Source organism: Culex quinquefasciatus, chromosome 2 (assembly GCF_015732765.1).
Source record: "Culex quinquefasciatus strain JHB chromosome 2, VPISU_Cqui_1.0_pri_paternal, whole genome shotgun sequence".
NCBI classification, from domain to species: Eukaryota; Metazoa; Arthropoda; class Insecta; order Diptera; family Culicidae; genus Culex; species Culex quinquefasciatus.
In genome coordinates, this window is record NC_051862.1 from 221729259 (window position 1) to 221741433 (window position 12175).

At 35.0% G+C, this 12175-nt stretch overlaps 2 protein-coding genes across 5 annotated transcripts in view; one reads left to right on the forward strand and one right to left on the reverse strand.

Annotated features, from left to right (window-relative positions):
• The window catches only part of LOC6036328 (synaptotagmin 1), a 33001-nt gene extending 23706 nt beyond the window's left edge, over positions 1-9295 (reverse strand). For 2 of the 4 annotated variants that reach the window (XM_038256914.1, XM_001846339.2), the window contains exons 1-2: positions 8925-9293; positions 8394-8556 (exon numbers count right to left, since the gene is read on the reverse strand). In XM_038256914.1, the coding sequence (XP_038112842.1) occupies positions 8394-8541 (148 nt within the window). In that variant the 5' untranslated portion in view covers positions 8542-8556; positions 8925-9293. Of the gene's footprint in view, positions 1-8393; positions 8557-8906 lie in introns of all 4 variants that reach the window. The other 2 variants (XM_038256912.1, XM_038256913.1) reach the window with 2 other exon arrangements.
• LOC6036325 (reticulon-1-A) overlaps positions 1-12175 on the forward strand; it is a 188462-nt gene that overhangs the window by 117727 nt on the left and 58560 nt on the right. The window lies entirely within an intron of this gene.

The following is a 12175-nucleotide window of genomic DNA, read 5'->3' on the forward strand; positions in this document are numbered from 1 at the left end:
AAAATTGAAAATTTAGGGGCGCTGCATTTCAGAGCATATTGTTAAAACCCTTTTATCTTTAACAAAATAAATTATTTTATGATGAAAACTTTGATGAAACTTTGATTATTTGTTTATCTGCGTTTTACAACATTTTTTACAAAAAAATATCTTAAATTTCAATCAATTTTTAATTAAATTTCCTGGAGTCTTATGAATCCTCTACCCAAACGCTTTTTCCCTCGCGTACACTTTTATTTTCAAAGAATAAACAATTTTCCTATACTACAAAAGAAAAAAAAAACTTGGTATACTAAAATCATGATCACATACACTACAACCAAAATCAAGTTCACGTTGAATATTTTCAAACTTGCAACCATCTCCTTCGCCCCAGAATTCAACAAAAAATGCACGTAATGAAGTGATTATTTGATTCTCTCTTTTCCATATGCCTTGTAATGCCACAAAGAAAAATGACAATATAAGACCCCGCCGAGGGAAAATCAACCCCACGACCACTTTCCCGAAGGCATGTGCAGTAGCGTGGTTCACGTTTCTATGAGAAAGACAAAAGTTGTTATTTTGTCTTGCATCAACCGGAATTCCGTTCTTTTATGTCCCCAGAAGCACTCCTGAAAATTTGAGCCCATTTGGTAAGGTCTAGGAGCTCCAGTTTTAATTTGAAATTTATATGGGATTTTGATTTATTTTCCATGGGAAACTATCTTTTTTTACATTGTATTAGGATTTTTTTATAAATCGATGAAATGACTTGATTCTAATAGTAGGAGATAGGTTTTGAACTGGGGAACAACTTTGTAGAACATACCAACATGCTAGGAAGTGACCCTTTAAAGATACAGATACTTTTAGATGGTGGTTCACACAGTAAAGCCCCTTCAAAAGCCACCATCTAAAAGTATCTGTATCTTTAAAGGGTCACTTCCTAGCATGTTGGTATGTTCTACAAAGTTGTTCCCCAGTTCAAAACCTATCTCCTACTTTAAGAATCAAGTCATTTCATCGATTTATAAAAAAAAAAATCCTAATACAATGTAAAAAAAGATAGTTTCCCATGGAAAATAAATCAAAATCCCATATAAATTTCAAATTAAAACTGGAGCTCCTAGACCTTACCAAATGGGCTCAAATTTTCAGGAGTGCTTCTGGGGACATAAAAGAACGGAATTCTGGTTGATGCAAGACAAAATAACAACTTTTGTCTTTTTCATAGAAACGTGAACCACGCTAATGTGCAGCACAATTTCCAATAATCTTGAGAAATTATACCCTCTTCGTTGCCCTGCTGGCCAGTCCTGCCGGCAGCAGCAGCAGCGGCCAGTAGTCCGGCTCCAGAAGAAGGACGCGGACTCTCTTGGTTTGGTTCAAGCTGGAAAGTGACGTAAATGCCATCCTGATGAAGAATACATTCTTACTATTTTTTTTTTCGATGCACGAAATGACCAAAGTGGCGTCTACTCCACTTTGCCATAAAACGGCAGACAGCGTCGTTCGGCGTTCGGCGTCATTCTGCTGGATGTTTTTCTGCCTTTGCTCTTGGCGGAAGAAATCGATAATGGTCGTTTATCAGGAGTAAGTACTGTTTCCTGAACGAAGCAGCATATTCCATGCTCTGCACCCAGTGCGGTGTACGTCAGAGCAAATATATCCGAGGGGCACAATCCAATCGGGTCCGCTTTCAGGACAGATTGATTAATCTTCGGCGGTGCAATTCATTGCGACTGCGATGCGATCTGTTTGGGTTGACATTCGTGGAAATATGTTACGCTCTTTCTACGCAGCAGTAACAACAGTTTACTTTTCAATTACTTTTCCAGAATTTAAGTGCGATTTTCCTGTGGATTTCCTTACTGGTGTTTTATCATCATTGAAAAGCTGTAATCTTTTTCCGCACCCAATTTCAATTTACTCTTATCCCGTCGGCGTGTTTTTTTTTGTGCTGATGTCATAATCAGAAATCTCCGGATGCATCTCAAAGGCAGCAAAAAAGGGACACCCTCTTCAGCAGAGATCCGCCCCGAAGGAAAAACTTTCGCTTTTTTGTGCTATCTGGACGGTGCTGTCTGAACTCGAGCCGCCTACGCAAATCTCTCGCACTAACCAGCAACGGTGCCGCCCATTGCCATGGTGGTATTTTTAAGTACCCTCCAGCCCATCCACCCACCCACAACCACCCACAACTTTAAGTGATTTTGTGTGAGGGTGGAAATTGAGTCCGTGCCTATCGTCCTTTTGCCAGTTGCGTTGCTGGTCGGCAACAGCATTTTCGCCAGGAAAGGGTGCTTTTATTTGATGCGAAAATTGCAGTGGAAATTTTCTCTGGTGGTGTCCTGAAGGGAAAGTGGCGAACCGTCCGTGATCAGGTGTTTACCTTTTCACAACGGACGGACTTCAATTTTCAATGTTGTTTGCGGTTTGGTGTGTGTGTGTGTGACAAGGGAAAAGGATAAATTGGAATTTTCTGCAAGCAAACACGTCAATCATTTTCTGTCCAGCTGACAAAGTTTTTCATTGTTACCGAATGAAAGGAACTATGGAATATTTTTTTATTAGTTTTGAAACGAAATGATGAACAAATCTGAAAATCTGCATGATGGGTTTCAACCGAAACAAATCTGATAAAATGTATTGTGGTCATTTGTTTGAAATGAGAGCCTCAGAGTCTTTGGAACGAATATCATATTTTTGAAGTTGTTAAGGAATATTTTAACCTACAAATAGACGATTTAAAGTACTTAACCATAGAGACCATCCATGAACCATGTGGACCCTTTATAGAAAATTTTATACACATTCATGCTCAAGCTACACCCAATTCAACGAATCATCTCAGCGGTTAAAAAAATGTCGTTTTTATGTTTGAATGCTTCAATCTATCAGTTAACAGAACGATGCAAAATGAAGACTCGATTAAACTTTTTTCCCCTAATACTCAGATATGGGAGGGAAATCATGGCAAATCCATCAAATAAAAACAAAAAGTTGTAAAACTGTAAAAAAACTATAGAAGCCATGAGAAACATAAAGAAATTATTTTTGAAGCGAATGTATGACAAAAGGTTAAATGTCAAAAAGGTCGAATGGCCTAAAGGTCCAAAGTGGACAAAAGGTCGAATGGACAGAACGTCGAAAGGGCAAAAGGTCGATTTTTATATATTAAAAAAAAACTATGTGAGCCTAAACGCATAAATATTGGAAACCAGCTTTTGAAAGGATAGATTTAAAAAGGAAAGAAAACTTGCAACAACATTTAAGTAGCAAGACTTTTCCATTTTTTTATATGAAAAGACGACAAAAGCTAAACAAATTTCATTGAAACTGTAAAAAAAAACAAGAAACGACAACAAATAAAAAGAATCCCTCCAATGTAAAATTTTAGAAAGTTTAGAATTTCATGTATTATGTAAAACATATTTTACAAACTATCTTTAAGTCACTACTGCCAACTGGGATTTTTTAGAGCAATAAATTTAAAAAATTGTGTACTAATTGTTTTGTTAATTAAAAAAATATCAGAACATTATATTTTTAATTTTAAAAAGAATGGTTGAAATACTTTCGTAACTTTTATAAGAAGAACTCTAAAAACTAACCGCTTATATTTGAAAGAATGGAAAAACCAAAAAATGTTGACAATCAAGAATAGGTAGTTTTTCTAAATTAAAATAAAGTTCCAAAATATTGTAAATGTTACATTTTTTTTTTTTTATGAAATGATCATCTTTGAAACAATGAATAAAGCTCACAACAATATAACGACAACTTGGAATAGGCTGTTTGAAAAAAAAAAAACTTAATAAAATATTTCAGAAGTCGAACTTTTGTTAAAGATCAGCTAATATTTTAAAGAAAGGAAAAATTCACAAAAACATTACGACAGTCAAGAAAAGGTTGTTTTGAAAAAATACATTTCACGATTGAAAAAAATGAAAATTTATGTTTTATAACGACAATTAATAATAGATTGCCTTTGGATTAAAACAAATATTTGAGAATTAGCCTTTACAAAAAAACTGCTCATGTTTGAAAGAATGAGATAAAAAATAATAACAATTTTAAAAAAAATAGCAATTGATTGTGATCTACTTAGAATGCATTACTAAAAAATATTTCTGCATTTTGGACACTTCACAGCTTTTTAACATGTTTGGATAAACTTTAAAATTATTAATATTATTATAAATTTATTTCTATTCAAGCATTTATCAGATTGAATAATTTTATGCTCAAAATTTTCAAATTAATGATACAATATACATTTCTATGGAATACGCAATCCTGAAGGGAGAAAACATAGAATTCTAAGCAACGTTTTTATTAAATCTTTGGAATAAAAAAGGTAGGGCGTCCAATTTTCTCGGGTTTTTAATTTCCCGGGAAACGGGAAAAATATTTTTGAAATCCCGGGAATTTCCGGGATCCCGGGATTTTTTTTTGAACAGTCATAAAATCTATGTTTTCATTAAATTTGTTATGTTTTTAAAGCTTAAAATCATAGAATTAGCTGTATACTATTAATTAGTGATAATCTTTACTTCAATCTGAACAAAAACAGCAGTTTTTAGGTAGTTTTAAAATATTAGAAATGTTTGTTTTTTTTTGTTTTTTGTTATGCTTTGGATTTTTAATGAATCATAATTTTTAATCCAATGTGATTCAAATTATTTCATATTAATAATCACAAAATTCTTATTAATATATTTCTTTGATTTTTTATATGAAATGACTACAAAAGCTAAACAAATTTCATTGAAACTGTAAAAAAAAACAAGAAACGACAACAAATAAAATGAATCCATCCAATGTAAAATTTTAGAAAAGTTTAGAATTTCATGTATTATATAAAACATATTTTACAAACTATCTTCAAGTCACTACTGAAAACTGGGGGAAATCGGGACTGCAGTCTGAATAGGTACAGAATCTTTTAGAGCAATAAATTTGAAAAATTGTGTACTAATTGTTTTGTTAATTAAAAAAATATCAGAACATTATGCTGTCTTAAATTGTTACTATTGTCCTAAATTGCTCCAGGGGCCGATGTTTGATGAAAAATAATAAAATGAAAAAAAAAAAGAAAAAAATATTTAAAGCGCTAGGCATTTTGTGGATCCGTAAACTAAAATTTTAATTAATTTCCCTTATAAGCCAAATAAATTTTGATATATGCCGAATACAAATTTGCTAATGCTTCAAAAATGTTATCGATTACTAAGTATTCAACTGCTCATCTGTTTCCACAACCAAATCTGAGTTTCCTGACCAAAAAAATGTTTTTTTTTTTCAATTTCGGGAATTCCCGGGTCAAAATATCAAAAATCCCGGGATTCGGGAATTTAGGTTTAGGGAAAATCCCGGGATTTTTGTCCCGGGAATTCCCGGGATGGACGCACTAAAAAAAGGGTTGTAAAATGCACGATAAAATTAATTTCCAATCATTAATTCTTAAAAACCCTGACATTTACGCAAAAAAATAAGAATAAGCCCAAATGTATCAAAATTATGAGGCTTAGTGATTTTTCACTCTAAAAAAAATGCGATTTTCTCGGGAACCACTATTCGTAAAAAACAAAATTTCGCAGAAATTTCACGGAACGTGAAAAATGCTGTTATGACCTATAAAATCTTATGTTAAACAACCGGAAAGATTTTTGTGCATTTAATTATATATTAAGCAAAGTGATTTTTCAAGCTTTAAATTTTCAGTTTCACGGGATCATCAAGTTTCGTGGAAATTTTACGCGTTTAAGAAAAAACAAAAATGTTTCAAAAAATTGTTGTTTTTTAAAAATTTAAATAATATTATAAAGCCTAGGTAATTTAATTTTGAATAACCGGAGTTTTAATAAACGGGGAAGAAATACTCTTTGCTGAAATGTAATCAAATGAAATTTCCGCTGATATTCAAAATAATTTTGAGACGTGAAATCGTGGAAAAAGTGATGATAATAGCATCTAAACTATATATTTTTTCAATTAGTTGTACTTTTATTTTGACAAAACATTTCAAAGATACTAAAAAGTAAATTTCAGGATTCACTTAGTTGAATTTATTTGAATTGAAGCAAAAAATATACTTCAATGCTTTCTATACTTTTCAAGCAGGGACCAGGGACCCCCCCCACGTTATTTATGGTTGGTCCCGTAACATACTACACTGAAAAACTAGTGAAAAAAAAGTCTTCTAAAAAAATCCCGGAATTCTACTGGTATATATCCAATCTTTGGTCCCAAAGCTTAAAATTTGGAAAATACTTAAAAATGTCAAATTTCATTTAAATTGGTAAAATAATCGTATTACAATACTTTTTTACAATGATATCATATGATTTAAACAAACGTTTTCTTGCCAAATTTACATTTAAAACCTTTGTGGATAAAATATTTTTTTTTTTTTTATGTTTAGCAATGATTTCAGAAAATCTTAGAATTTCACGTGATTTCGCGGAAATTGTGAAAATTCACTTACCCTTAAAAATATAAATGATTACTAATACATACTTCCACATGAACTTAAATGTTTGCAATGGTTTTTTGTGTGTAATACTCTTTAAACAATATTACATTTCTTTATGGCAGAAAGATTTATCTATTTTCCAGATTTCAACCATTAATCTATTCGAAGCAAAAAATTGTGTTTGTTTACAATTGTGCAAATTTTATCTTAGCGTTCTTTAGTGAAAAATCCTACTGTAAAAATGAACTGAAATAGAAACTCATAATTTGATTTGTGTTAGTTAATTCATTATTAAGAATTTGCATAAGATTATTTTGATTGTAGTTCTGCTAGAAACCTCAGTATGCAGCAAAATGCTATTTATAAATCAAACAAGAGCTTGCGTATAAATGGAATCCAACTTTGCTGTGCTCTTGAAAAGTTTTAAAGGAGAATGCAAACATTTTATGCTTTTAAACAGGGTCGTTAGAGCATAGTTGGAAATTAAATTGCTTTTTTTTGAATGGGAAGACCAACTTCACAAGTTTTTAACCTGTTAATGTTTTAGTTATTCTGAATACAGATAATGTTTAAATTTTCTGTTTGTTGCGTAGGGAACATAATTTCAATTTATGGAGACGCACGGTATCTGAAGAGAGATTGGATGTATATTTCAAGAGATAAATGTTGAACATTTGTCAAAACAATCATTGCTCGTGTTTAATAAAACATACATTTTCATAACAAACTCAAGTTTAAGCTGTAACATTATGTTAGACCATGTTTGGATTTTCAGACACTCCAAGAATAGTTCATGAATTGCTCAATTATTCCCTAATCGTTCATTTCATAGCACGAAGTCAAATGTTCACACTCCAGTCTGCTCCATAATGCATAAAACATAAAGCTTACAATGTTTACCGTCCCCAAGCGATGCTGAACTTGTTATTATTTTGATAACATTCTTGTAGCTGGAAAAATACAGAGCTTATTGAATTTTCCCCGTATTTTCTCGCTAAAACAAACTTCTGACGCCTTTCGCGGCTCCCATCGCCAAAGCTGGCCTGCGTGGGCCGTGTCAGCCACCCTTAGACTGGGCGGGTGGGAGGGGGTAGGATTTTCCATCGCTCACTGTGTAAAAGAGCAGCAAATTTTGCGGAGGTTTATCAACCGAGCACTTCTTTTTTCTTCATTTGCTTCTTCATCCAATTCATTCATACATCGCGCGTTGAGCAGTGCTCACAGGACAGCCCGAGATGCTCACTTTTGACTGTGCGAACTTTTTTTTTTTTTTTTCGTCCTCACGATATCACGTGAACCTTAAGGAGGGTGTGTGTGCGCGATGCCCCTGGGAAGTGGCTAATATCCCTTTTCGAGTCGTTCTTTTGACTTTTTCATCCACCTCTCCACACACCACCACTCAAAAGCTTAAGGCTCTTGCTCTTCTTCTTGTTGTTATTTGTAAGTGGAGCACGCCAACCACCGAAAACGCAACTCGACATTACATAACTTTGTCATTACGATGTGGTGTGGCCACCTTTGGGGGTGGTCGTGTTTTTTTGTCTGTGGTTGATGCCCTTTTCTGAACTCCAAACATCAATAATAAATCGGAAATCGAAGCGTAAAAAGGCGAGTCGGGGATGTCCTGTCAATCGGGTGAAGTTTTTTTTTGCGGAGCCATTTCAACTTAATTAGCTCTGAAAGTTTATAGATTGAGAATTCTGGAGAACTAAAGCCTTGAATAGATTAACATTTCAAATGTGATTATATGTAGATCCTTTGATGTGTGCCTAACAATGGCCTCGAGAGGAGCAGGGGTTGAAAGCTTCTTTCAATCTGATAAAAGGTCACATTCTCAAAAGGGGTGAGGAAAAAGGGGTTTCGGGGTGAAAAAAAATAGAATAGAGAAAAGAATTGTTTCAAAATTGTGGTCCCTTCCCCACGTTGAACTTACCTGTTTCTAGTTCTGTCGATTCCGTCGTCGTACGATGATGTTTGTGGCCGAAGATTTTCGTCGCCAAAGTGGTTGCAGCCTCCGATAGTTTCGCTGCATCGGTCTCGGCTTCGGCCTCTCTCTTCCATATTTTAAGACCCGGAGCCATGTTGGATTTTTTTCGCTGCAGAAAGGTACACACAGACACACAGACATTCAGATATCACATGAATTAATTATTGGCAGCGCGAGATTCGGAATCGGCACACAGGTCTCTAATATCCTGATGGCCGCCACTAGGGGCCACTTCCGTTCCCATTCACCAGCGAATTAATGAGCTCGTTGCTCCCCGTTTTTCCAACCCACTCCTCCTCCCTTGCCTTTTACCCTTCACAATAATCCCCCCCCCCGTTCAATTACGATCGATCAATTAGCTGACCTATATGCTCTAGCCCGACTCGCGGAAGCCTATTTTCGCGAGAATTTGTTTTTCAAAAAAAGATCCTTCCACAATCTTCCACTAAGCCCACTCACACCCAAAGCTTGTCGTACCAAATTCTTTGCTGCTACTGCTGCGAAGATTTTCGCTGGGCAGAGGAAAATTTGTCGCCCACTGCTGCTGCTACAATTTTCTTGATGGCGATGTTAGACACACGCACACACACACACACTCTAGCTGTAGGAAAAATCCTCCGTTTTTCAGCAGCCTCGGTCCGCACAATTCATTGCTTAACTCGAGCCGCTCGAGCCAGTCGAGAGCACATCCGGAAAATGCAGCAATTACAGTCCACCAGCAGAAATTTTCACCAAAGCTTGAGCACCAATTTTCCACACCATGCCACACCACATACAAGATGGTAGCTGCTGGCTGCTTCAAGTGAGTAACAAAAATCGATTGACGAACCACGACGGCCAGACCAGCGAGCAGAGCCTTTTCCGTTTTCCGAGGAAAACCTTTCGAAAAAGCACACATGCGCACTCGAAAGCTCTCTCTCGCGAGAGCTTTCCGCTTGGTACGCAAGCTCGCTCGCTCTCACTCCCTGCTGTATGTGTGTCGTGATATCGCAAATCCTAACAAATCGAAATTGAAAACATCGGAAAATTGTTGTCAAAAAGTGGTGAGAGCTTTCCCACAAGAGCTGAGAGGGAGAGATTGATTACAACTGCCAACGCGAGAGAGAGCGAGAGTGTGGAGCAGCAGGAAATGTATGAATGAAAGCTTGCGTGAATGGTGGTTGAGGGCATGAGGTACGGCAGGATGACATTTGCGGACAAGAGCAGTGACAGCAGTGGTCTTTAGGGCATGTCACGGAAGGTTGACGTAGGCGAAATTCGCCCGGAGAAAGTAGGGCGAGAAATAGAGATTTCCACCGTGCTTTGAATTAGGGTGGAGTGATTTATATGGAGACGCTTGGTACTTGTGGTGGTCGTGAAGTATCGTGCGTCTCCAGATATTTTGTAAAAGACAAATAAATCTTTCTATTTTTGGAGAGTCCCCTGAAATTTGTATAAAATGTATGTATAAAAAAAAATAATAGATATAATGTAATACCAGGTTATTTATTACAACTAAAATTCTTGCTAATTACTAGTAAGCAGCGAAGGAAAAATCATCATCAAAAGAAAATTTTTGAACGAGAAACAATCCTAAAAGAACATGGCTCTCCTCTCTCGCGCATGAATGATCGGTAAAAGGAATCTAAAAAAATCATCATCTCGACTATTCGGTGGAACATCTTTTTCACTACTACACTTGCAAGTGTTACTTCACACATCGAAACATGACCTGTCACTTTTTGTAGATGGACAATGTGTGTAAACAAAGCGAAATAAATAATTTTCAGTTGTGCTGACAAGGAAATTCCGAAAAAATCATCAACAGATTGATTTTCTTGGAGAAATCCGGGAGCGATTTTTTTGCGTGATTTGCCTCCTCTCGCTTCCGCGGGTGAAGAAAGCTATTATTCCATCCCTGCTGGTTAATAATTTTCACTAAAATTTTGCAAATTTATTCCCTTTATCAAAGGAAGGATCCATACAATTTTGCGGGAGTGGTGTAATGCTACCCTTCAGCTAACACCTCCAGATTTGATTTGAAGGATTATTTGTCCCCCTTCAAATTACCCCTCCAAGCTGAAATACCCCTCCAACCAAAGAAACCCTAAAATGATGATGTAGCGATAAATTTTATGAAATACAAATAACTAGGTGTTCTTTGTGAAAAATACATGCGGAATAAAGAACAAAGAGCCGGGTTTAAAATTTCAGTTGAACTTTTTTAGGCAAATTCTAAGTTTGCTAAGGCTGGTACATTTTTTATTTAAAGTTTTTGCCTCCCCCCAACTTCCAAATTTTAATGGGAATTGGAGTATAATCAGCTGAAATCAATTTAATATGCGTTTCCTTGCGTTTCGAATCACTTTTAGCATGTTTGAGTTTATTTAAAAACTTTTTAACCCTCTACCGCCCATTTTTTTTTTGAAAATATTTATTTTTCCCGTGTTTAGGAGGTCAACTTTTGTTCTACGAAAAACTTTACTTCTCTTGTTTTTTGTTTTTCTTGTTTCATTTTTATTATTTTAATTTGCATATATCTTGTTCAGTTTATGTCTGTTTTTGGTAGTATCTGGCCTATTCTACCATCTAATATAATAACATTTTGCTCGATTACTCGACTGTAAAAAAATTTGGAACATGTCATTTTATGGGAAATTTAATGTACTTTTCAAATCTACATTGACCCAGAAGGGTCATTTTTTCATTTAGAACAAAATTTTTCATTTTAAAATTTCGTGTTTTTTCTAGCTTTGCAGGGTAATTTTTTAGAGTGTAATAATGTTCTACAAAAATTTATATATAGACATAAGGGGATTGCTTATAATCATCACGAGTTATCGCGATTTTACGAAAAAAAGTTTTTCGTCTGTTTTTGTCTGCTCTACAACTTTGTAGAACATTGTTACACTCTAAAAAATTACCCTGCAAAGTTAGAAAAAACACGAAATTTTAAAATGAAAAATTTTGTTCTAAATGAAAAAATGACCCTTCTGGGTCAATGTAGATTTGAAAAGTACATTAAATTTCCCATAAAATGACAAGTTCCATTTTTTTTACAGTCGAGTAACGGAAAATGGGAGAATTTTTAAAACTTTTTCAGTGTTTTTTCGATGAAAAATACGTTTTTTTTCGGAATTCTGAGTACGCCATCAAATCGGGCGTCTAATTTTACATAAAAGTCCCTTTGACACCAAATTTCTATCTCATCACCGTTTCAGGCTGCAAATTATTGAAAAACACCTCTTTTTTCGCATGTTCAAAAATGGAAGGGGTCGTACCGCCCCTCCTTCATGAGATATCAAAAAACGGACCTCGGATTCGTGATCAGGGACAAAAGTTATCCTTAAGGACAAAGTTTCACGCAAATCGAAGAGGGGTCGGGGCAACTGCTATGTGAGTTGGCGAGAATTACCCACATACTTCCAGTTTCTGTGATACAGCCTATTACAGTTTTAATATTGTGCAAAAAAAAAAAGTTTGCTGCATGTCTTCTCATTAGCTCTTATTTTTAAACTCGCGATATCTCTAAAACTATGTTCGATTTCGAATAAAAAAACATTAACATTTTGAAAAAGTCAAAAATACTTGACCGGTTACATACCTACATGTAAATTGTCAAAAATGTCAGAGGTTGGTATGAGCACTTAGACTTATTTAAGAACTGTTTTTAGGGCAATAAAATATTTTTTTTAATAACAAAACAAATTTAAAGACTTTTGGTTGTATCACTGCCGAGATGTAGCCAT